The sequence below is a fragment of the Lissotriton vulgaris genome, chromosome 9, assembly GCF_964263255.1.
Source record: "Lissotriton vulgaris chromosome 9, aLisVul1.2, whole genome shotgun sequence".
Classification (NCBI taxonomy): Eukaryota; Metazoa; Chordata; class Amphibia; order Caudata; family Salamandridae; genus Lissotriton; species Lissotriton vulgaris.
Genome location: NC_141697.1, coordinates 606,339,438 through 606,365,277, shown reverse-complemented (window position 1 = coordinate 606,365,277; position 25,840 = coordinate 606,339,438). Strand labels below are relative to the sequence as shown.

Below are 25,840 nucleotides of genomic sequence, written 5' to 3'. Positions count from 1 at the left end.
GAAAGTAATGTGTCTATTACTGATTTGTCTTTGTTCCAGTGTTTCCTGCCAAAAGAAGAAACCGTCACAGCGTGGCTGGACCGCAGATTGCCACAGGCAGGCTGACACCATCAGAAAGAGCCCCAGTGCGAAGAAGTAACACTATGCCGCCAAACCTGGGCAATGCGGGCATACTTGGACGCCTTTTGGAAGAACGGTCTGGTGGAAGTATCTCCGGTAAGTATCAGCTTGAAAGAATGCTTTGCTTGTTGGGGATGCGTTTTATCAAGTTAAAACCAGTAGCTGTTTATATTTCAAGGCACAGCTCTTTGCTTTTGATTGACGTTGCTTTTTAAAGTACTCGATAATGTGGGAACTTTGAACATTAAACAGTCCTTCGCATCGAAGGTATTGGAGTACAGATTCTTCCAGGGACTTCAAGTTAAGCTGCAAAGCACTTAGACTTCATTAGGCTGAATCAAGGTTAATTCTAAACTTTGAATCTCTCGCACAATCTAACTACTCACCGTGGGAGGGGGCAGGGCTCTATGGGGTGGGAGGGGGGACTAGGGGAAATAGTTCCCCTACTCTCAAATGCTGCAGAAATTACTGTACTACATAGATCTGTTGTACTAAAGGATATGTGATAGGCAAGGCACCACAGACTGATTATGTGTTATTAGAAGACCTGGAGGAAAGACTAGATATAGAAATAGTCAACAAATAATGGTTGCCCCTTCAGAGCTAGATCAGAATAACCCCCTCTGTGTCTCGCCCAAGCTGTGAGCTGCCTTTGTTGCTCCTTGTATGTTATTTCCAGAGTTGCTATTCCAGCCCAGTCACAGGACTAGTCTCTTGTTCAAAGTTTTTCCAGGTATGTAAGATCTTGTTAACCTGTTACTATTTAATAGGATTAATTGACCGGGTTCCTCTTGAGTTCCAACATTTATTTCTTTATTACGCACACCTTTGATACCTAAAGCAGAAATCCAAATATACATTTTGTGCCTGCTCTCTTACCTGTAGGGTTTCTGTTGTGCTTTCCTTATACTTAGAAGATTAATATTGCCTAAAAAGCTTCAGTAGCACAGCTGCTCTTCAAATCTTGGCAAGTGCAGGACTTTCTTTTTTTAATTTAACAAAACAAATTCTGAGAAGCACACTTTTCTCATAAATTGCATACTGCTTTGAGTAGAGTAGAGGTTTTCTTAAAAATATGAAAATTAGTTAATTGAATGACAGCAATCTGTGTTCAGTGTCAGAATATTAAGCACAAAAACATTATGCCTCAAACATATTGTATGTCGAGGAACAGGTGGTCCCTTGGGGTAGAGCTATATCAAACAATGAGCATAGAAATTAAATAAGTTCTATGCCATAAGCTTGGAATAAGACATTTTTTAAATATTTATTCAGTCACATAACAGAAGAACGTAATGGAAGTGGGAAACATAAGACAAAGGGCAAAATACAGCAACAAGGAGAATACTTTACAACTCCGACATTTCTAAAAGGAGTGACAAGTAACAATGCTACAAAAATTCTGTCCCAGTTTTTGGTACCAATGCTATTGAACTTTAAATCACTGATATATGCAATAGTCACAGCACTGTGTGTCGACTACGTTTCGATCCCATTTGTTAATATAGGGATCATCATCAGGACTTAAATTATGCCTGAGACTTAATTTGACTGTAAGAAATAGAGGGGTGGGAAAAGAAAAGGAAAAAGATTAGGGAAGGTTTTAGTTATAATAAAGATCCAAGACCGTTGTGGAAAAAGGCGCTCTTTCAAACTGTGCTCATACGTGAATCCGTGTCTTACATCCCACTAAGCAAAAGGTGTCAAAAAACCATGCTAGTTTAAAAGTGCACAACTGGAACTGTTTGCAAGATCGCTTAAATAAGGTGGGAGCGCCAACTCGTCGTTGATGTTTGATGCAGCTCTATCCCAAGGGACCGGCTGTTCCCCGACATACATTCCTTACCCATGGTCCCTTGTATACCTTAAGGTTCCCTTGTCCTTGAAAACGCCAAAATATTGTAGCCTTTTTATAGACTACTGCATGATTTTGAAGGTAAATCTAGGGCTAAGTGTAGATTTACTGTTTCTAACTCCGCAGATACATATATAATCTTCTAGGTTCATATATGTGGTATTGTGTATGTCTTAACTTAACTGAATATTCTTACCTTCACAATATTTTGTTAGTTTGTATTCTTACTATGGCATTTCTGTAGCACTGTATTTGAGACTCAGTATTCTGGTTGAATGCCAACTGGGGCTTTGCATCTGGACATCTCATAAAGCATGGTCTCTTTGGGAGTGAATGAACATGTGACTCCTCAATCTCTGGAATTTGATGGACAAGTGTTTAAGAGCTCCTCTGCTTTACTTTTTAAATTTGCTGCTGTTTGTTGTGAGCGCAATGCTAAAAAATCAACAGAGTAAAGATCATCAGATTGGCTCAAAGTGGATACATGTTAACAATAAAAATCCATCAAATAGATGTGTAGCAAAATACTGGTACTTAAAGAATTTAGAAAAGTAGAGTAGTTCAAGCAAAATAAACCACTAAGCAGCGTTAAAATTAAGCAAAAAGAAGTGCGCAGTAAAACTATAATAGTACAGTAAATGCCCATTGATGCACAGATAAATACAGGTGTAGGTATATAATTGAGGAGTCCATTTGGAAAGAGCATAAATTATAATATAGCCTTTTGTCTGTCTATCATTAGTAAGCATGATGCCCCTGCAGAGTATAAAAGCGTTGTAACTGCATACTGGGTTGAGTAAACATAATCTCTTTTTGCCTCTTTAGTTCCTTGTATGTTGTGCAGTCTAATTAGGAAAAATAACTAGTGTTGCCTTGCCAACCTACAGTATGGGTAAAAACAGAGACATTGGAGCTCCCATTACCAAACTGCAAGCGTCAGGGGTGGAACCTAGAGTGCTATAAACTATTCTCGGTTTTCCACTTAAGAACTTTACAGCCAAAATTACTACACTTGGAAACAAATCTGATGCAAAAAGATCTTGGCACAGGTTTGTCCACATTTTCGAAATGGGTGTTGCTTTTTGCCTGATCTGATAAAGATTTGTAGCAGCAGATTCCTTACCCTAGAATATCCGCAGGCGTCAGACTGGATCCGGAAGATTTTTTAGAAGTAGCCCTCCGGCAGTGCCACATAGGAGTGTCAGCGATGCCAGGAGCTTCAGCACTGGAGTGGGTGCTGAGAAAGGTCTGTCTGGCCAGTGGCTCCGCTCCGGATCCAGCAAGGGATCCATGAGGCTCAACTGGCACAGAGGACAAACTCCTTTGCTGGTGTGGGTCCTGTAAGTGCCCCTCCCGCACCTGAGGGGCCTGAAGTCGCTCCAGAGGGGCCGCACCTCCCAAATATGAGGCATATGGCCTCATAGAACTCCTTTAGCAGTGTGGGGGTCGATCCAGCTAAATCAGGAAAGTGCGGTGTGGACCCGTGTTCAGGCTCTGCCTACTCAAGGGGCCTGGAGTGCTGATGTTTTTGCGTCTCATCAGAAGACATCAACGAATGTGGCAAAGTCGAAGACCTCATGGACTTTTTACGATTCTGGGACTTACCCAACATCCCTGACGATTTTGAGTGCAACAGCAACCGTTCGAAAAGGGCTCAGCGAGCAGTCCTGGTACCTTCCATGCAATTGGGACCTGAAGTGTCGCAGATTCTAACGGCGGCGAGGAGCTTGAGGGAGCGCTCCTTCAGAGCCTTCGGATGCATGGCACGGCAGTCTTTGCAGGTCTTGGAGTCGTGGTCCCGCTCCAAGCACCACAAACACATCAGGTGAGGGTCTGTCATTGACATTTGCCTGTGACAGGCTCCAAATAGTTTGAACCCAGACTGTTCCTGACACCAGGAGGACGTTTTCTCAAAATATTTTGACAAAATGTCAAAAAAAGCCAGTCAAAAATTGACCGAGGGGTAGCTCAGACAGGATCAGTGCTATCTAGCGCTGAAAGGAAAGAATTATGGAGTATAGGTACCGCGCATGCCACTTCCAGCGTGGACAACGCAGACACGTAGCACAATACCGCCTACTACCGGCGCACCAGGGTCCTGCTCGAAAATCTTCTGTATCCAGTTTGATGCCAGTGATATTCTAATGTAAGGAATCTGTGGCTAGATAGTCTCTACCAGATAAGGCATTACAGAAGGTAATTAACTTGTTCCTTTGTCTCATAATTTTGGATAGCCACAGTAATGTGATTGAACATATTAAAACTAATAGCATCAGTCCTATCTCTAAATGATATGTTAATCAGGAACAGATGATCTTTATGCGTGGTCTTCGACCCTGGCCACTATGCAGTGTTTGAGTGAGCCAAAACAGCTGCAGTTGCTGCTCTACGAAGTTGCAATGGGACATGTCCAACATTTGCACCAAAGGAGAATGTTCTAAAGTCTAGCAATGCTTTTTATCTGCTGAAAAGCAAGAATGTATCCTCTTATATTTTGGAAAATCAATTGCCAGGTCTGCCTGTATCCGATAGCACGCGACTCCTGTTAAAAAGAGGTTTGATGTGGCCCGACTTTTTTTTTTTTTTTTTTTTTTATGTGGGAATGAAAAAATCGGAATTTCCTTGGAACGTTTGATTATTACAGACCTTATCAGTCAAATTGCTCACCAAAGCATCATCTATTTATAATAAGGCAGACCGGCTCCCATAAGCTTGTGGGTCGGATGCAATACCCTTAACACAGATCAAGGACGTTTATTATGGTGTTAAAAAAGCATCAGACATCAAGTTAATCACTGCCAGATAGATGACTCTTTACCTATTCTAACTGTAGTAAGTGTACCTAAGTGACAAATGTGAATAACCTCCATGTTGGGTCAATATTGTCAGCTTCCAATGATGCAATCACCTTCCAGCTAAATAACATATCAAAAGGTTTTAGTGTTCAGTGAACGCCTGCAAAGTAACTGGTTGGTTTATCAAATAGTAAAATACCATTAAAGAGACCTGTAAGCTTCGCAAGACGGTTTGCTACTTATGTTTCTAACCCCATCCAGAAAGGAATCAGCCTGAGATTTAGCTCTCCGCTTGTAAAGTGGAATGATCACTGCTCTGAATCAACTAGTGGACTACTTGTGGCAAAAAATGCATTAACAAGTCATGTGTGTTTATTGATCCTACAATATGGGAAGAGACTTGTTTAAAATGAAAAGTGGATAATAAAAGCCTCCAAAAGGTCGGTTTTAAAAGGTCTTCAATGCAATTACATCCTTGGCGCCTGGCTTAGGAAAAAGGAGGTCCTTTCCTAAGACTAGTGTCTTAGGAGATAAATCTGAATCAGATATGCACAGTGCAGAATCAGTAGTATATAACTATGCCAAGTGGTTTTTCTCCAGGGATTCATATAACCAGGGAGAAAGAGTCCTCCTTTAACCAGGCCACCACCTACTAAATGGGCTTGCTCTTTCTTTCCCTAAGATCTCGTTTCAGATCCTAATTGTTCTCACATTGTTCCTTCACCCCTTTACGCTGATCTGTGGTTTTTTTGTTCTACAGGAATGAGCAGTGATCCTGGCATGGTGCGTATTATCTGTGGCCACCATAATTGGATTGCAGTCGCCTATGCCCAGTTCATCGTCTGTTACAGGTAATTTGACAATTGCTGCTGATCTTGTTTGCCACTTAGGGCCTTTACCTCTCTGTCTGGGGGATATTGGGTGGGGGAGAGCAGAGCAGAAGTGAATATGGGTCCCTCGCACTAAAGTCACACTGCTGATTCCATGTATCTGGACGAGGAGGGAGAAGACACAACCGTACAGGCAGTGCGTGAAATGGAAAATAGAAGTGCAGGTACTCTGTACCAGAGAATACCACCTTGTTTCTTAGAAGTGCTGGTACTCTCCCTCTCAAAATTTAAAAGTGCTGGTACTCCGTACCGGTCCATTTAAAGCACTGCTTACAGGGATAACCTCCAAATTCTAGGAAGATAGTATTACAAGCTGTGGTGTACAAATGGTGCCATGTACCTTTACACGAGAGAAAACTGGGCACCGGATTTATGTGTTTTTCTGTTTGATAGTAAAACGGTTATCATTTTGTTGCAGTTTGGCTTCTGAAACCTGGGCTTCGGTCCAGTGCACCTGCTCCAGTATTGATAGCTCGCTACGCCACGAATTACATGTGTCTCCATATGTACCTTGTTCATGTAATACCTCACTTTCAATTTCGATAAAGTAACATGACTTTTTATGGGCATATCTACACTAGTTTATAGTTTATCGAGCTGGATTTACAGTTTCTTAACTTTTTGCTATATATTACGTTGCATTTGTTGTAGTATTTGATTGTATTTAATGTAGTTGCATTTTCTTTTTTTTTAGTTTGTGTAAGCCATGAAGTTTTGCTTGCAAACTTAAAATGTTTCGATTTGTGATGGAATTTAACCAGCTTAGATCAGCCTTCTTTTGGACTGGCTGCATCTACTATCGATATATATATATATTTTCAAATACAGCCCGTTTTCTTTAAAGGAAAACTGGATGAATTTCAAAAAGAAAATTAAAACGTTTCAGTTTTAATTTTTGAGGGCAGGCAGTGGTCCATAGGACCATTGCCTGTCCTTAAAAAACGTTTTTCGCATGCTTTCACAAAGGGGAAGTGGACCCCTTCCCATTTGTGAGGGTTACCACCAACTTGAAGCTGGCTGTAAAATGCGAATGTTTTGCGACTGCATTCTGGTTGCAACACATTCTTACATACCCTTGCGAGTCGCTATTAGGAAGGGACGCCATTAACACGCCCCTTCCTAATACTAACACGCTAACCCATTTTGTGATTCAGTAATAGGTTAACGAATCCCAAATTAGTTTGGTACATAGGAAAATGCATTTTTACCGTCTCAAACGGCCTGATTCTGTGAATCGGGCTGTTTACAACCGTAAAAAATCTACATACATGTGGCCCTGGGTCTCTTCTCAAATTACAATGCAATCTTTTACTGATGTATTTTCCAGATAGTGGAGCTTATGTACTCTGCAGCAGTCATGCACCCGTCGAGTTGTCTTTGCTTTGCATCGTATCTTGGGAGGATTTATGGAACTTCATAATGTTGTAACAAGACAAATGTTTGGGTAACAAAACCTTCCACCACCAACCACTCCGATTCAACAAAGGGATCCACGCCTGAAAAGATGGCCCTTATCCAGATTGTATGGCATTCTGTTGTACATATCACTTATACACTAATCTCTAGGGAGACTCCTTTAGTTAGAAGCAAGCGTGTGCAGCTTTTAAGCCAATACTCATGCCTCGATTTTGAAGGAACTTGTGAAGTGTATTTCACATGTATATTTATTCAGTTGTACCCATCATAGCCACATCAGTGCAGCCAATATGGTTTACTTTCTCATGGATTTGTTTCCCCTTTTTCCCTATCTTCACAGAATGAAGGAGACTTCGGGCTGGCTGCAGGTGTTCTCAAGCCCCCGCCTGGATTGGGTGATTGAGCGGGTGGCGTTGAACGCAAAGGTCATTGGTGGCCTGCTTGGGGACAATGACAAAATGCTGGCTGTGGCTTCCTGCAGCGAAATCATCCTCTGGGCCATCCAGGCAGATGGAAATGGCAACGAGATAGGTGCGCTCAACGGACACCCACAGGCGGAGCACCTGGCTTGTGTGAATCTTACAACCAAGCGGAACAACAGTTTCTATGTTGTCTTAGTGATGTCGGGACTCGATTGCACGTCACTGGTTTAATTTTAGCTGCTTTTTGTGTGTTGAGTAGGACTAGACCTAGGTACAACTTCGAACTACATTTGAGTACACCACGTTGTGGCAACATTGCCCAAAGCAGTGCCACACCCTCTGCGTTTTCCACCCCGTTTAAGTTTGTGTTAGCTAAGAAGCCTGGGCTTAGGCACCACCCAGTTCTCCTGGTGATGGCTCACCCTTCAGAACTATACAAATGTCTGTTGATTGGAAGGAAGTGTCTGTACCTATGTGCCATATGCGCTAGGATCTGCGTGACAACTTGCTGTTCTACATGTTACTCCAAACTATCTCCAGGCTCGTCTTGAAGTTTCTCAAATGCATCTTTAATCTGTGTCCAACTTGTAATTTTCTTAGTAAGTCTTGTATCTCTGTGATTAGAGAGATTCACAGCACTCAATGTAGGCAATTTTCCTTCGGTACATAAGGGGGACATGCAACAAAGGCACCTTACATGCTGGTTAAATCCTTGGCCAAACTGCGGAGTCCTGGCATCAATATGGATGGCTGCAATGGTGCTTTCATTGAAGAGGACTCCTATATTTTTGTGTCAGATCAGTTGTACTTTGGTCGTTTCACCTCGAGCACTGTACAACAATCAAATAGTAGTAACTCTAAATAACACGTCTGTTCAGATGTGTACAATTATTCGCCGGTTGCGCGTCCCTGAACCTCGCTCCACCTCTCTGCCACATCCCTTTACTGAATGTAAATTTGTTTGCCGCTTCCATAACCCTCCTCCACGATTTGCAACACACTGGACTCAAAAAGAGCCGACTTAAACTTCTGCTTGGTGAATGCATGTACCTTTTCTTTGTTTTAGGGGTCTTTAATCTGGGTGTTCCTGCTGAAGCGCTCTTCTTTGTTGGAAACCAACTAATCGCCACAAGTCACACTGGCAAGATCGGAGTGTGGAATGCAGTCACAAAGCACTGGCAGGTGAGGATGCTATAAACAGCGTGACAAATGTGAAATACTTCCAGAATTATAGATTTGGTTTCCGAATAAGAGCATATATTAACATACATTGGAGTGAGCCTGAGAGCCTTGTTCTTGATCCACTTCCGAAAATTGAATCTGGTTTGCTACTGATGTAAGGATGTCTCAATGGAAGGATTTGATCAGATGTTTTCTTATTTTGTGTCCATTGGGCAGATTCAGGATGTGGTGCCGATTAACAGCTATGACACGGCGGGGTCCTTTCTGCTCCTGGGGTGCAACAATGGATCTATCTACTATGTAGGTAGGTGACATCGGTGTGGCCAAAATGTTTTATTCCTGGTATTCTTCCGACCTTGCAATGTCAGTAGAAATCAAACCCCCCATCCCGCCATCAAATATTACCCTCCTCCTGAAATCCTCCAGTTGGGTAATAGTAAGCTCTGATATTATGCCTTCAGCGACACAAGCGCAGCAATGTATCAGGATGTGGGATACAAAGAGTTATTGTGCTTTTCTGCTTTTTTCAGTTGGGGTGATGACCTCATGGTTTTGTATCTGTCTGTGCATGGCTTAAGAAGCAGAGTAAAGCTTGTCCCCTCTGGGGAAATAGATGTCTTTCAGAGATAAGATTTCAAATGCATGTATCCAGTTCTTCTAAAACGTTGACTACACATTCAGTCAGTTTCCAAACAAACACATCTTGTTGGCAGATTTTACGAAAACCCTAAAGTGTACGCAAAGGTGCGTGTTGAATGGGAAAAAGCGTGTTTGGACAAGGATCTGAGAAGTGGCATTGTGTGGTAGACTTCCTAATCACTGAATGCATGGCACCTGGGCACGCTACTGCTCCAGGGTACCCTGGCTCTGGCTTCCAGGACTCGGCCTGATCCCAAGAGCTGCTGTACCTGTGAGGCTGCCAGTTCTGGAAAAAGCAGGACTCTGGGCCATCTTTGAAGTGTGATAAAGATGTGGTCTGTTGACGATCTTATACTGGAGAAAAGTAGGCAGTGTCGGCAAGCTGACATTGTCAAGGACTACTAGTTCACCCAAAACAAACCCACATAGTGCCTCTCAAACACACACTCTCTTTCTTACACACATAAACACTTACTCTCACACATTCACTCTCATACACAGTAGCTCGCACAAATATTCGTCCACACATGCACATACACTTACTCTCTCACACACATACACACACACACACACACACACACACACACACACACACACACACACACACACACACACACACACACACACACACACACACACACACACACACACACACACACACACACACACACACACACACACACACACACACACACACACACACACACACACACACACACACACACACACACACACACACACACACACACACACACACACACACACACACACACACACACACACACACACACACACACACACACACACACACACACACACACACAGTAAGGCTCGCTGTTGTGCTCCCTCTCTCATGCTCTCATCATTTCCACTGAACACATCCAAAGGTGCTTGACACATACAAGCACTAGCACAAGTCCTACTTCAGAACGCGGACAACCTTTTATACATCACCCTAACGTACGCCCTGCATGTATACCCTCACTCACTCGTTCCCTTAACTTAATCCTAAATATTAAAACAAAAACAAAGCGCTCATTTGAGCAGTGCTTACCTAAGCACATTGTATGTTAAAGGAAAGACATGGTCCTAGCATATATAGCCATTGTCCTGAAATATTAAACAATCGTATAGTTTAAACAAATCTTACATGAATGCTGTGGAGCTACTGATGCTGTCTTTGAGCTGCATTAGCCATTCCAATTCCTTGCTATAGGAGAATATAACTGATGAATTATTTGCCTCCAAATTGACCCCCTAAGCCCACATCCTTGTTAAATGTTTATGCTAGCAATGGCATCACGTTTGCTTTTATGGGTGAGGCCATGATCTTGGTTCTACCCATACTGTACAGTGGCAGGCCATACCATACTATACAGTGACAATCTATATACCTTGCTATTCAATGACAGGCCATACCATACTATGCAATGACAGGCTATATACCATACTATACAATGACAGGCTTACCATACTATACAACATGCCATACCCCTTCACTTTGAGGCAGTCTCCTTACTTAAGTTACAGAGCGACATTAATTCATTTGTGTGGGCTTATCATACACCTAGGATCGCCTGGAAAAAATTAAGGCGGCGAAGAGAAAAGGGAGGCCTAGCCGCTTCGGATCTTCAGTTGTATGCATGGGCTTTTCAACTCTCCCATTCTCGCATGGTACTGAAAATGCCTACTAACATTGGGGCGGGTTGTATGTTCCGGGCCATGCTTAGTGGGGCCACGCTACCACATGAGGGTTTCTTGTTCAAATTTGGAGATCCCAAATTTTTCAAAAAAATTAAGTTAAAGGTTTTACAGGGCCTAGCTAAAACATGGGCTATGGTGAGAAGCGCGGTAGCACTAGGATACTTTTCCAGCATGGCTCCTTTGTGGGACACACCAGGGGGCCCGAGATGGCTTAAAGATAGATTGGTCTTACCCTTGAGGGAAGCTGGGGTGGAAGTTTAGGGGAGACCTGTTTGTGGAGGGGACCCTTATCTCGTGGGAATCCCTTGGGGAGACTGTTGGTCCTGGTCTCTCTAGGTTTAAATACCTGCAGATGGCTAGCTGGGTCCAGTCGCAGACAGCCACCCAGAGTAATATTGGAAGAGGTAGAGGGTGAATTCCAACTGGCTAACCAGCTTTGGGATAGCTCCCTTCCGGATTATGATAATGAACATCTGTGGCTAAACTACTGTAAAACACTTTAGGAGGTAGTTAAACCAGCATGGCTCCGAAGGAATCATCTTTTCACCCTGCACAGGGCTTATTATTCACCTCAGAGACTTTCACAATTCTCAAAGGGCCCCCCGGTACCTTGTATGAGGTGTGGGACCTCTTCTGACATCCATATGTTTTTTGTTTGTCCAGTCCTGTCTCCTTTTTTGGATTCTATTGTATATCACTGACAACATCTCTTGGCTGCCCCATCATAATCAATCTTTCGCTGGTTATTTTCGGCTTGTTGAAGGGCGTTACAGGTCCCGCTAAACAGCTCCTCTTTTATGTAATCTTGCTGGCGAGAAAAGAAATATGTAAAAAATGGAAGGAATCCTCATCTCCCTCTTTTCTGGATTGGCAATCATCAGTTCTACAGGTTTCCAGGTTGGACCTTTTGAGAACAGGAAATCATAATTAGCGAGCCTTCTGGAATCTTTTGAAGTGGGGGCAATATTGAGACAGTGCCCGTAGGAGGGGGGGGGTCTTTGTGCATCGGTTACTGTTACTCAATTTAGCATTTAAAAAGCTATGTGCCAAGGTTGTACATGTCTCCTGCTATATCAGCATTCTCCCTGATGACAGGGTGTGATGTTAGGAAGCGGTTGGGCATGTGGATGTGTGGGTTACATGCCAGGGTCGTGAATGGCACTGGGTGCTGTGTTCGGTACACTAGGGCCTGCTTCTCGCATTGGATTAGCATGAGGGGGTGTAGGGAAAGGCTATTGAACATTATTTCCTACAGACAGAATAGTAGCAATATAGTGTTTGGTACCAATGAGTTCGTAATGGTGAATTCTCTCCGGTAGTGGGAGTAGGTTCGACATTGCAGGGATGGAAATGTCACTTTGGGAAAGTGGGCATTTCAATGCTCTTGGCTGTGTGTGCCCAGTGGCCTGTTTCCTAATTCATAACTGGGTGCTAGGGGGACAGCCACATGTGTGCATTCCTGAAAGAAGGCCATAAAATAGGGGGTTAATGGGAAACTGCGGGCATCTGAACGGCCTTTTCTGTGACAGGAAATACGGGAATTGGCTCCTGCATTCCAAGTGGCAGGGTCTTGGCCCCACTAAAGATTGTGATCAAATCTCCCAGGGTAGGATGGCAGACAGGACAACATTTAGAGAGGGCCTATGCATTTCATAGGTGGCCTTTTGAACTGATTGTATCTTCAAAGGCCGTTGTGAGTATATCTAATGGGGCTTCGGCCTCCGAAAGTAGAGATGGATTTGGACCCATACTACGCTGTTTCGATGCTGGGACATCAACACAAGGAATCTTTAGGTCAGGAAGGACTACAGCTGGACTATTTAAAACTTGTGGAGGTCAGGAGCGACTGCAACTGGACTATTCACAGAAGTGTGGTGGCCTGGAGCTTGTGCTCCAGGAAGGAGCCCTTCACTTGGTGGATTGTGCCTGGATGTTGCTGGCCTGTAGCTTAGTGGACTGGACTCCTAAATACTCTCCAAAGACCGGTTAGCTGGCCTCCTGTCCACAAGATCGTAGGAACACAAAGGATCTCACCCCGTTTCCACAAGATCATAAGGACCGCACAGGGTTCGGCGGAAACGGGTGGAAGTGATCGTTGGTTGAGACGAGGACTGTCCTGACGTACACCATCATCACACTGTGCAGAGGAGTGTGCTTGTAAAGATCAGCAGCCACCTGAGATGCTGGGATGTGAGGAGTGGGGGGTAAGCTTGCAGAGTCCGAGAGAGCCGTGCTTGCAGCCAAGGGGACTTGTGCTAGCTTGCATTCTGGAGCATGTGGTGTTCAAGGGGAACCTGATCTGGGAGCTGAGACTGTCTTCTACCTCCAGAGCAGGAGGACTACACTGCCTGATATCACTGCCTCTGTCCAGAGTTCGTTGGCTCCCTCTCCCTGGACACAAGCCACAGGGTGCTTTGTTGTGAAAAACACTGTGACGAGACCAGAAGGGTTTTGTGTGTCCTGTGGGCGTAGCATACTATACAATGACAGGACATACCATACTATTCCATAATCTACAATGTCGGGCTTACCATACGATACCATGCTATACAATAACAGACTATACTATACAATGACAGACCATATCGTACTGTACCATACTATGCAATAACAGACCAACGGTATTGTGCCATAATATACAGTAAAGACCATACCATAACATACTATACATTGGCCATAATATCACCATGCCCTAATACACATTGACAGGCAATATCGTAGCTATACCATACTATATAACAGGCCATGCCCTAATACACATTGACAGGCAATAACTTAGCTATACCATACTATATAACAGGCCAGGACATACTGTACAATGGCATACCATACTGTACCATACTATACTATATATTACCAGTCATACCGTACTATACACGGACAGACCATACTATATTATACAATAATAAGCTATAACCTAACATACCATACTGTACAATGACAGGGCATACAATACCATGCCATACTATACAATGACAGGCCATACCATATCATGCCATACTACACAATGACCTGCTGTACCATACATACAACAGGCCACACCATACTCTACAATGAAAACCCATACTACACCGTAACATACTATACAGTGATCGGCCATATCATATTATGCTATATAAACACAGACCACACCACACATACTAAATAATGACCGGGCATACAGCATTGTGCCATACTTTACAATGACAGACCATACTATACTATAAAATGAGAGGCGATACCATATCTTACCATACCATAACATACTAACCAGTGAAAGGCCATGCAATACGATTCCATAGAATTCTAAACAATGAAAGACCGTACCAAACTGTGCAATGATAGGCCATACTATATAATGATGCTGTACAAAACCATACCATACAATGACAAACCATACCATAATATGCCATACTATATCATGCCATACCATACAATGACAGTCCATACCATATAATGGCAGTCAATACCTTAGCCGTAGCATACTATACAATGACCGGCCTTAGCATGGCGGGCCATACTATACAATAACAAGCTACACCATACCAAACCATACCATATCATACTGTGCAATACTATAAATTGAAAGGGCATACCACAGCATACTACACCATGCCATACTTTGCCATACCATACCGTGCAATGACTGGCCATACCATGCAATACCATACCATGCCTTACAATGGCAGGCCATGCCATACTGTACTATACAATGACAGGCCATAGCATGTCATACATTGACAGCCCTTCCCATACTATGTAATGACAGACCATGCCATACCATACTATACAATGACCGGCTATACCATACCATACAATGCCATATCATAGCAAACGATATAGTGGCAGACATTCCATACCATACAGTCCTTTAACATACCATACCCTGCAATGACAGGCCATACCATACTATTCCATGAAGTGATTTGCCATACAATATCATATCATACCATAGCATAGAATGGCAAGCCCTGCAATACTATACCATACAGTGATAGACCATACCATAACATACTATGCAGTGACTAGCCATACCATACTATACTATCCTATTCCATTCCAGATTATACCATACTATACAATGACAGACCATCCCATACTATACACTGACAGCCCATACAATGCAATACTATACAATGATACTCTATATCAAATCATACCGTACAATGACAGGCCAGTCGTATTGTTCCATACTGTACCGTGACAGGCTATGCCATAATACACTATAGATTGACAGTCCATTACATAGCATTACCATACTTTATAACAGGCCATAACATTCTAATCTGAAATTGACACGTTAGTGATAGATTCCTTACCTTAGAATATCCCAAGGCGTCAGACTGGATCCGGAAACTTTTGCGTAGCAGTACCCTTGCGCGTCGGTAGGCGCCGTCTGCGGCTCAGCGTCCGTCGTCGGTGTCATGGACGCCGTGATGACGTCGTCGGAGTACTTAAACGCCGCCTCCGCGTGCTGACGTCAGTTCTTCTTTTTTCCGCGCCAGCCAGCGCAGATCTGGAAAAAGCAGTAACCCAGTCAATTTTTGACTAACTTTATTTAGATCATTTTTGATCCTTCTCGAAGTCTTGCGACTCCGATCGGTGCCGTAGGGATGCCTGGTTTCAAGCATTGGGACGATTGCAACCGCACCATGTCGGTCACGGATCCTCACCGCCTGTGCCTAACTTGTCTAGGCGTCGACCACGACCACGAGGCCTGCCCCGACTGTCGGGCCCTCTCGAGGAAAGCCAGGCGGGAGCGGTCCCGCAGGCGGCTCGAACTCCGGCAGTCGGCCCCGTGCTGAGTGAGGTCCCGGTCCCGGTCCCACGGGAGGTCGAGGGACAGGTCGCGGGGACGGAGCCGTCACAGCTCCGGGAGTCGGCACCACTCCTCGGGGTCCAAGTCGTCAGGTAAGAAGCACAAGAAGTCGAAGAGACATCATCGCTCTTCTGACTCCCCCCGACGCTCGCGCAATGCGGCCGGGGGTGCGGGTGACACCGCCCATGCGGCTCCTTCGGAGTCGCGGGCGTCTCGTCCCGCCCCACACCCTCCGGTCCCTGGGCAGGACGCGATGCCGGAGTAGATTGAGCACTTCCTCATGGCCATGAGGTCCCTTTCTCCTCCGACGGGCTCCGCGGCGCCTTCGGGCCCAGCCGACCCGTCTAGGGGCCCTAGCGGGTCGGGGGCTTCGGCCCCGACGCCGCCGGCGCCTTCGGGCCCGGCGCCACAGGGCCCCACGATCCCGACACCGCCGGTGCCTTCGGGCCCGGCGCCGCAGGGAACAGCGGCTCCGGCGCCGCCGGTGCCTTCGGGCCCGGCGCCGCAGGACGCCGCTGGGCCTTCCTCGGGCTCTGGATCGTCACCGGTGGACCTTACGACCCCCCCGGCGTTGGTCCGTCAGGTGTCACCTCCGGCGCCATCCTCTGGCGACGCCGCCCCCGATACCTCCTTTGCTTCGGTTCCGACGTCGGAGCGGCACCGCTGGGCGCCGCACCCGACGCCGTTTGGAGATTTCCACTTCTACGAACCGAACCCATTCAATTATAACCCTGAGTCTCAGGAGATGGGCGAAGAGGAGGATTGGGAGGGGTCTGAGGACCCTCTGACCAAGGAGTGTCAGTCTCATGAAGACTGGGCAGGAGACCTTGGGGAGGCCAGTGGCCTGGACACCTCTCCAGACACTGGTTTTGTCTCTCCTCCTACCGTGGCTTCGGAGGAGGGGGCTACCTATGGTGTGGTGTTGACGAGGGCTGCCAAGGCCTTGGGCCTTGAGCTCCCCGTCGCGGCCGTGACGACTAACCTCCTCACAGAGGTCCTTAAACCGCAGTCATGCTCAGCTGAGCCTCTGCTGCCCTTTAATGAGGCCTTGACCGACGTTCTTTTGGGCACTTGGTCCAGGCCCGCTACGGGTTCGCCCGTAGATAGGAACGTGGCCAGACGCCACCGCCCGGCTCCGGGCGACCCATGTTTCCTGTCCTCCCACCCCACCCCCGAGAGTCTGGTCATCCAGGCCTCTAATTCCCAGACCGCATTCCCGACGGCTCCGCCGGACAGGGAATCCAAGAGGTATGAGAATTATGGTAAAAAGATATTCTCCTCCCTTAGTTTGGGACTGCGGTCTTCCAACACCGCATGCCTCTTGGGCCGCTACACCCACTCTCTGTGGGAGACGGTGGTGGAGGTGCTGCCAGAGTGCCCGTTGGAGGTACGGGCCAAACTCGGCCAAGCCCTTGTGGAGGGCCGGGATGCTGCCAAGTATTCGATCAGGTGTGGGCTGGATACCACCGACTCGCTAGGCAGAGCGATGGCTACGACGGTGGCGGTGAGACGCCACGCCTGGCTGAGATCCGCCAATTTTTCGGCAGATGTCCAGAACACTCTGATGGACATGCCGTTCGATGGCCGTCGCCTCTTTGGCGACAAGGCAGACCACGCGCTTGAGCGCTTTAAGGACTCCAGGGCTACGGCCAGGTCCTTGGGCCTCTCGCCCCGCGCCAGCAAACGGGTGCCTTTCGCTCCTTTCGTGGCCAAGGAAGGGGTGTCCCCACATGTGCCGCCAGCCACTCGCCGCAGACTAACATCCAGCGCGGCGGCGGCCGTGGAAACCGCCGTGGAGGCGGTCGGGGAAACAGGCGAGGTCAGTCCACACCTTCCCCCGCAGCATCCGCCTCTAAACCCTCCTAGTCCGTGCTTTTTGGCCCATGTGACAACAGTGGGAGGCAGGGTTCTCCATCACCCCTCTCACTGGCGCACTGTCACTTCGGACAGGTGGGTGCTGCAGATTGTCCGGAGGGGCTACTCCCTCCCCTTCGAGACGACTCCTCAAGCCATGCCACCGCAACACCACCGCGTATCGGGGGATACTCCCACTACTTTCTGGTACCCAAGAAGGGCAAAGGGGGCCTACGCCCTATCTTGGATCTGAGGAACGTCAACGGCTACCTCCGGAAGGAGAAGTTCAAAATGCTGACTCTGGCTCAGGTCTTAGCTGCCCTAGACCCAGGAGACTGGATGGTAGCGTTGGACTTGCAGGACGCGTATTTCCACATCCCGGTCCTGCCGGCCCATCGGCGTTACCTGCGGTTCACGGTAGGCCACGAGCACTTTCAGTTTACCGTGCTCCCCTTCGGGCTTACCAGCGCCCCACGGGTGTTCACGAAGGTGATGGCGGGGGTCGCAGCTCATCTGCGCAGGTTGGGGGTCTCAGTCTTCCCCTACCTCGACGACTAGTTGTTGAAGGCGGGCTCGCCCCAGACAGTCGTCAGCCACCTCCAGACTACGGCGGATCTCCTGCACCAGCTGGTGTTCTCCATCAATGTGCCGAAGTCACACCTGTGTCCCTCTCAGAAGCTCCTTTTCATCGGAGCGGTTCTCGACTCGGCGCAGTTTCGGGGTTACCTGCCCGAACAGCGGGTTCGGGATATACAGGCTCTGATTTCAATCTTCCGGCCTTTATCCCGGGTTTCGGTCAGGTTGGCGCTGCGGCTTCTGGGGCTGATGGCCTCCTGCATCCTTCTGGTGCACCACGCACGGTGGCGGATGCGGGCTCTGCAGTGGGACCTGAAGTTTCCGTGGGCCCAGCATCAGGGCAACCTGTCCGACCATGTCCTGATCTCGGAGGGCACTGCGAGACAGCTGCAGTGGTGGCTCACGGACCGTGATTGGGTCAATGGCAGATCCCTCTCCCTTCCCCAACCGGAGCACGTAGTTGTGACGGACGCATCCCTCCAGGGCTGGGGAGGCCACATAGGAGAGGCGGAGATCAGAGGCCTCTGGTCTCCGGCAGAGTCCCGGCTCCATATCAACCTTTTGGAGCTGCGGGCGATTCATCTGGCACTGAAGGCATTCCTCCCGTCTGTCCGAGGGAGTGTAGTGCAGGTGTTCATGGACAACACCACCGCCATGTGGTATTGCAACAAACAGGGTGGGGTGGGGTCGTGGACCCTCTGCCAGGAGGCTCTGCGCCTCTGGCAATGGCTGGAACATCAGGGCGTGACTCTGATGGTTCAACACCTGGCAGGTTCTCTGATTGCCAGGGCGGACGAACTCAGCCGCCGGTGCATGATGGATCACTAATGGCGTCTGAACTCGGACGTGGCGCAAGGTCTCTTTCTGCAGTGGGGAGAGCCTTGGTTAGATCTATTCGCCACCGAAGAGAACGCGAAATGTCATCAGTTCTGCGCATTGGAATTTCCAAGGCGGCACTCGCTCGGAGACGCTTTTCGTCGCGAGTGGAGTTGTGGTCTCTTGTACGCCTTTCCGCCTACTATACCACTTCTGCCCAGAGTGCTGAAGAAGATCAAGCGCGACCGGGCACAAGTCATCCTTGTGGCTCCAGACTGGGCACGAAGGTACTGGTATCCCAAGCTACTCAGTATGTCAGCCGATCCCCCGGTTCGTCTGCCTCTTCAGGAGGACCTTCTGTCGCAGCAGCAGGGGACGGTCCTCCACCCGAACCTGTCCAGTCTCCACATCCATGCTTGGAGATTGAGCGGCGACAGTTGAGCCTTTTTACTTGCCTCCTGAAGTCTGTAACATCATTCTGGCAGCCTGGCGTCCCTCCACAAAGTCGGTATACGCCTGCAGGTGGAATAGATTTGTGGCATGGTGCACAGCAAAGGCTGTGGATCCCCTTAATGCCCCTCTTTCTGAGGTTCTCCTCTTTCTTCTCTCTCTTGCCCAGCAGGGCTCTGCTCTGGGCACTGTCAAGGGCTATCTCTCAGCTCTTTCAGCCTTTCTGAGGCTGCCTGATCAACCTTCTTTGTTTAAGTCCCCTATCGTTAATCGATTCCTGAAGGGCATCACTCATACGTTCCCTTTGTGATGCCTCAGTGGGACTTGAACCTGGTTCTTACGTTTCTGATGTGCGCTCCCTTTGAGCCACTTCACAACTGTCCTCTTCGCCTTCTCTCTTTGAAGACTGCCTTCCTGGTAGCCATCACCTCTGCCAGGAGAGTGAGTGAGCTCCATGCTCTATCTTGTAAGCCTCCTTCCCTTTCAGTCCATCCGGACAAGGTTGTGTTACGAACGAGGCCCTCCTTCCTACCCAAGGTAGTCACGGCCTTCCACATTGGGCAATCCATCACCTTGCCCACCTTCCTTCCGCCTCCGCACCCCTCGAGAGAGAGGAGAAGAGGCTCCGCCGTCTGGACCCAAAACGTGCGCTCTCATTTTATTTGAATCGCACACAACAGTTCCGGGTGGATGATCAACTCTTTGTTGGATACGCAGGCGCTAAGAAAGGGAAAGCGGTGCACAAGCAGACCATCTCCCGATGGATCATCTTGTGCATCCAGGCGTATTACTCCTTGGCTAAGAAGGAACCCCCTGTTGGGCTGAGGGCTCATTCCACTCGAGCCACAGCAACTACAACTGCCTTGGGCCGAGGTGTGCCCTTGCAGGACATTTGCCAGGCGGCTACGTGGGCCTCGCTGCACACGTTTGCGCGACATTATTGCCTGGACAGTCAAGTCCGGAGGGATGGCTACTTTGGCCGTTCCGTCCTCCAGGACTTTCTGGTGTGATTATTAGTTCGCAGACCCACCACCACAGGGTTGGTATTGCTGGGGTATCTATTCTAAGGTAAGGAATCTATCACTAATGTGTCTCTTTCAGTTGAACACGTTATTACTTGTGTAACGATATATCTGTAAGAGACATTAGTTAGTGATAGATTCCTTACCGACCCACCCATCCTCCCCGTTCTGCGAACCAATATCTAGGGTTAAGGTCATCCTCTTTCAGGGCCCTAGTTTCATGGCACCAGTGTTGGTTTTTGGCATGGCTCTGCGCTTCTGGCGCGGAAAAGCTGTGTCTAAGAACTGACGTCAGCACACGGAGGCGGCGTCTAAGTACTCCGACGACGTCATCACGGCGCCCGCGCCGCCGCCGACGGACGCGGAGCCGCAGACGACGCCTACCGACGCGCAAGGGTACTGCTACGCAAAAGTTTCCGGATCCAGTCTGACTCCTGGGGATATTCTAAGGTAAGGAATCTATCACTAACTAATGTCTCTTACAGATATATCGTTACACAAGTAGTAACTTGTGCTACAATGACATAACATACCGGACCATTGAAAACGACTGGCCATAACATACCACACTATAGTATATGACCGGCCGTACAATGACGCACCATACCATACCATGCTACACAATGACAGGCCGTATCATATCATGCCATACTATACAATGACCGGCTGTACCCTGCATATGTCGGGCCATACCATACTTTATAATAACATACTACACCATGCAATGATCGGCCATACCATACTAAATAATGACAGGCCGTAGAGCAAATTGCCACACTATACATTGATATACCATTCTGTACAACGACAGATCATACTATACTATACAATACTATACTATAAAACAAGCTTTGGCATAGCCAATGGGTTCCTCCTATGCAAGAGCTATTGACTTTGCCAATGTGTTTTATCCATGTTGTATACCAGTGTGGATACTGTTCATCATGGCTAAATGTTAGTGGCATAAATGAGAGTGGCGTAGAGTGGAGTCAAGTGTAGTGGAGAGTCATGGAGTGGTGAAGAGAGTTGTGGAATGTCTTGGAGGGAATAGATGCTGCACAGTGGAAGGGCATAGAGTGGAGTAGAGTGTTGTAGAGTTGTGCGGCTTAGAGTGGGGTGGAGTCGAAGTGCAGTGAAGCTTTATAAAGTGGAGTAAAGTAACACAGAGTGATGTAGAGTAGAGTGGTGTATTGTAGTAGTGTGGAATGGCTTAGAGTTGAGTAGAGCGGGTGGCATAGAGTCATAGAGTGGAGTGGCATGGCATAGAGTGTCGTGGAGTGGCATAGAGGTTCGTAAAGTGGGGTGGCACAGAGTAGCTTAGAGAGGAGTGGCACAGAGTGGCATAGTGGAGTGGAGTAGTCGAGTGGCATGTAGCAGAGTTGTGGCACAGAGTTATGTAGTGCAGTGGCATGGAATGGCGTGGAGTTGTAGACTGGCATGGAGTAGCGTAAAGTGGAGTAGTAGAGTGGCATGGAGTGGCGTAGAGTGCCATGGTGTGGAGTAGAGTGTCATAGAATGGTATAGAGTGGAGTGGCGTGGATTATATTGGAGTAGTAGAGTGGCTTAGAACGGCGCATATAGTGGAGTAGAGTGGCATGAAGTGGAGTAGAGTGGCATGGAATGGCGTAGAGTGGACTTGTGGAGTAAAACGACATACAGTGACATAGAGTGGAGTAGACTGGCGTACTGGAGTAGTGAAGTAATGTAATGTAATGTAAGTAGGTTTTTATAGAGCGCAACTATCACTCCAGGGATCATCTTGGCGCTGAGGACCAGAAAAGATGAAAGGTATGGTTAGGCTGATTTCATTAGTAAGGCCCGGATACTCATATTAGAGCTTTACAGCACCTATCAGGAAGGCTAAAGATCCAAGTCTTCAGTGATTTCCTGAACACTGATTCCGAAACGATAGAACGGAGATGGAGGGGGAGTTTATTCCAAGCTTTTGATCCTAGAACGGCCAGAGATTTCCCTCCCTTCGAGATGAGCCTAAAGGTCGGGATGGCCAGCAAATTTGCATTAGAGGATCTAAGGTTGCCTGATGGATGATAACGCAAGAACCTCTTTTGTAGGTACTTAGGCCCTCGTAAGTTAAAAGCCCTAAAGGTGATCACTAAGACATTAAACAGTACCCGTTTGTGAATTGGTAGCCAATGAAGAGTGTCCAATGCAGCTGAAGCCGAAGATTTCCTAGACCACTTCAGCACAAGCCTGGCCGCTGCATGTTGGACCATCTGCAACTTGTGTATGACTACCTTGTTCGTTCCCGCATACAGGCCGTTGCAGTAGTCGAGTCTCGATGTTATAAGAGCGACCGCCACCTTTTTTTTCTGGCTGATAGTGGGAGCAAATCAAAAAATTTCCTTAGGCCCTTTATAATATTCAAGCAGGTACCTGCTACTGCCAGAACCTGTTGTTTTAAAGACAAGTAGGGGTCAAACTTAATGCCTAGATTTCGTGCTGCATTAATTGTGTTTTGAAGCACCTCCGCATTTATCAGGCCACCATTGTTTAGGAACAAAGTAATTTTGTGGGCTCAACGTCCAAATTTCCGTTTTTCCAGAGTTACATTTCAGATGGTTCCTGCTCATCCACTCAAAGGTGGCTGAGAGGTAGTTCTTGAGATTTTCTTCCCCGTCCTTAGTATCTTTGTCCAGGACTAGAATAAGCTGCGTATCGTCCGCATAAGAGATAGAATCAATCTTAAAGGACGATATCAGCCTAATCAAGGGGGCTGTATAAACATTAAAGAGCGGCGGGCTCGGGCTTGATCCCTGTGGTACTCCTGATGTGAGGGCTTTTTTTTCTGAACAAAAGTCTCCAAGAGTGAACACTTGACGCCTGTCACTCAAGAAGTGTTTGATCCACTTCAATACGTCTTCTGCTATACCAGATGTTACTAAACGGTCTATAAGGATGGCATGTGAGACCGTATCGAAGGTTGCAGACAGGTCTAATAATATCAGAACAGCCTTCTTTCCCTGATCCATAGCAACGTGTATGGTATCCGTGGTAAACAGGAGAGCCGATTCTGTTTAGTACTGAGCTCTAAAACCCGATTGATTCGGGTGCCAGACATTATTTTCCTCCAGGAAATTTGTGAGTTGTCTATTCACAAATATTTCCGTTAACTTGCATAGAACAGGAAGAAGTGAAATAGGCCGGAGATTTGTCAAAGTAGTAGGATCTGCCAGTTGTTTTTTCTGTAAGGGTTTTACTGCTGCAAGTTTCCACTCCGTTGGAATCATTGCTGTACATAGTGAGGCGTTTATAATATTGTTGATAATGGGGTTAACTGTGTCCACAAGGGCCTGTAAAAGAATAGGGGGGCAAGGATCAAAAGGAGATCCCGACTTGATCGACAATATGGCCTGGCGGGTTTCCTCCAGACCAATAGGCTGAAAATTCTTCATACAGGCCATGTCTGTACCTGCCAGGCTCCCTTCATCTGGAGTCTGAGAGTTAGGCAGGGAAAAATCTTTGGTAAGGACCTACACTTTTTGTTCAAAGAAATCCGCTATGGTGTTACAAAGCATCTGAGAAGGGGGAATTTCCTGCAACAATATTTTTGGATTATTAAAAACATTCACAATCTTAAAAATCGCTTTTTGTTTATTATTAGCAGCTTCTATGGCTGCCGTATAGAAATTTGTTTTGGCAGCATTAATCAATGCAGGAGAGAGACAGATGGCTCAGAGTAGTGGAGTGGCACAGAATGATATGGAGTGGAGTAGAGGGACTTGCAAAGACTTTGCAGCGTGGCGTATAATAGAATGGAGGGGTATAGAGTATCAGAGTCGAGTGTCCTAGACTAGCGCAAGGTATAGTGGAGTGTTGCAGAGTAAAGTATAGTGGTGTAGAGTGTAGAGTAAATTGGCCTACTATGCAGTGGCAAAGAGTGCACTGATTTAGAGTAAAGTGGTGTTGAGTGCAGTGATGTAGAGCGCAGTGGTTATAGTAATCATGATGAGGAGGAAATTCATGTTCTGTTCTTCTGCCCAGCCTACAATAGACCAAGGAAATATTGGCTTGTGCCATTATGTAGGAACTTGGGCATAAGGAGCCATCTGAACTCTTACAGAATACTGAAAACTAGCACTCTGCCCCACATAGTCTTTGCAGTTGCCAAATACATAATGGCCATGTGGCAGATAAGGAATAAACTTCTAAAAGACTGAACATTGATATGAACTGTAATGTACTCCCTCTCATGAATAGACTTCCAAGGAATTTAATTTTTATGCTATGTTTTTTACATAAGGGAATGTTTTTTTTTTAATGTTGAATGTTTTTATTGTATCTTTTATGGTCTAAAAGACCGAAATAAAGAATTTTTGGATTGGATTGGTTATAGTAGAGTGCAGTGGTGCAGAGTAGAGTATAGTGGTATGGAAGGGTACACCGCAGATTGCTGTGGCGTAGAGTGGTCCCAAGTGGAGTAAAGTAGCGTAGAGCAGATTATTTCAGAGTATAGTGAATGGTGGAGTGGTGCAGGGTAGAGTGGAGTAGCTGGATAGAGTGGGGTGGCTCAGAGTACAGTACAGTGGTTGAGAGTGCAGTATTGCAGAGTAAAGTGGTATGGAGTTGTGTAGAGTAGACTGGAGTGACCTAGACTGGAGTGGTGTAGAGTGCAGTGGCGAAGAATGTAGAGTGGCCTGCGCGGCCAATGACAATACCCAATGCAACTACCAACCATAACACTTGTACAAGTGTGACTATTCAGAGTATATCAAGCCCCCAAAGCTATAAGAATGGCATGGGTGTCGGGAGTTTATCGTTTTTAATGTATATTGAATTAACAAACAGCTGTTCTGCTCCTCTAAATTACAAAGACAGTCACCATGTGGCACACTGTCAGAGTGCCTGTGTGCACAAATAGGTGCCAGTGCGGAGCACTGGAAACCACCTGCTCAAATTAAGCACTGGTGCTGAGGTAACAGGGGAGAGAGACGTTGGTTCAAGAAGGTGTGGAAAAACAAAGGGAAGATGGGAAAGATGAATGGAGAGACTGAACAGGTGTAAGATGCAAATAGAAATTTGAATGGAGAGACTTGAGGTGAATGAGAAGTGCTGAGGGGCACGGGAGGTGACTGTTCGAGATTAGGGCAGTGAAAAGGCAGAATGGCAGAAGGTGATTAAAGGTGAAGTGAGAGGTTGAATGGGGAGAGTTCAGAAATTGTAAAAAGGGGTGATAGAAATGGCCTGCAAAGTGAGAGAGGGATCCGGGATTAGGACAGGGGAGGGGGTGAGAGGAAAGCGGCATAGGTAAACTGCTTAGCTCAGCTCAAGACCGCCAGGGTT

General features: G+C 46.9%; 1 protein-coding gene across 1 annotated transcript in view; it reads left to right on the top strand.

The window, feature by feature from the left end:
* Nucleotides 1-25,840, top strand: part of LOC147691951 (SH3KBP1-binding protein 1-like) — a 308,124-nt gene that overhangs the window by 165,074 nt on the left and 117,210 nt on the right. The window contains exons 7-11 of the mRNA XM_086938233.1: nt 40-216; nt 5,531-5,621; nt 7,417-7,607; nt 8,565-8,680; nt 8,897-8,984. Coding sequence (XP_086794359.1) covers nt 40-216; nt 5,531-5,621; nt 7,417-7,607; nt 8,565-8,680; nt 8,897-8,984 — 663 coding nt within the window. The remainder of the gene's footprint in view (nt 1-39; nt 217-5,530; nt 5,622-7,416; nt 7,608-8,564; nt 8,681-8,896; nt 8,985-25,840) is intronic.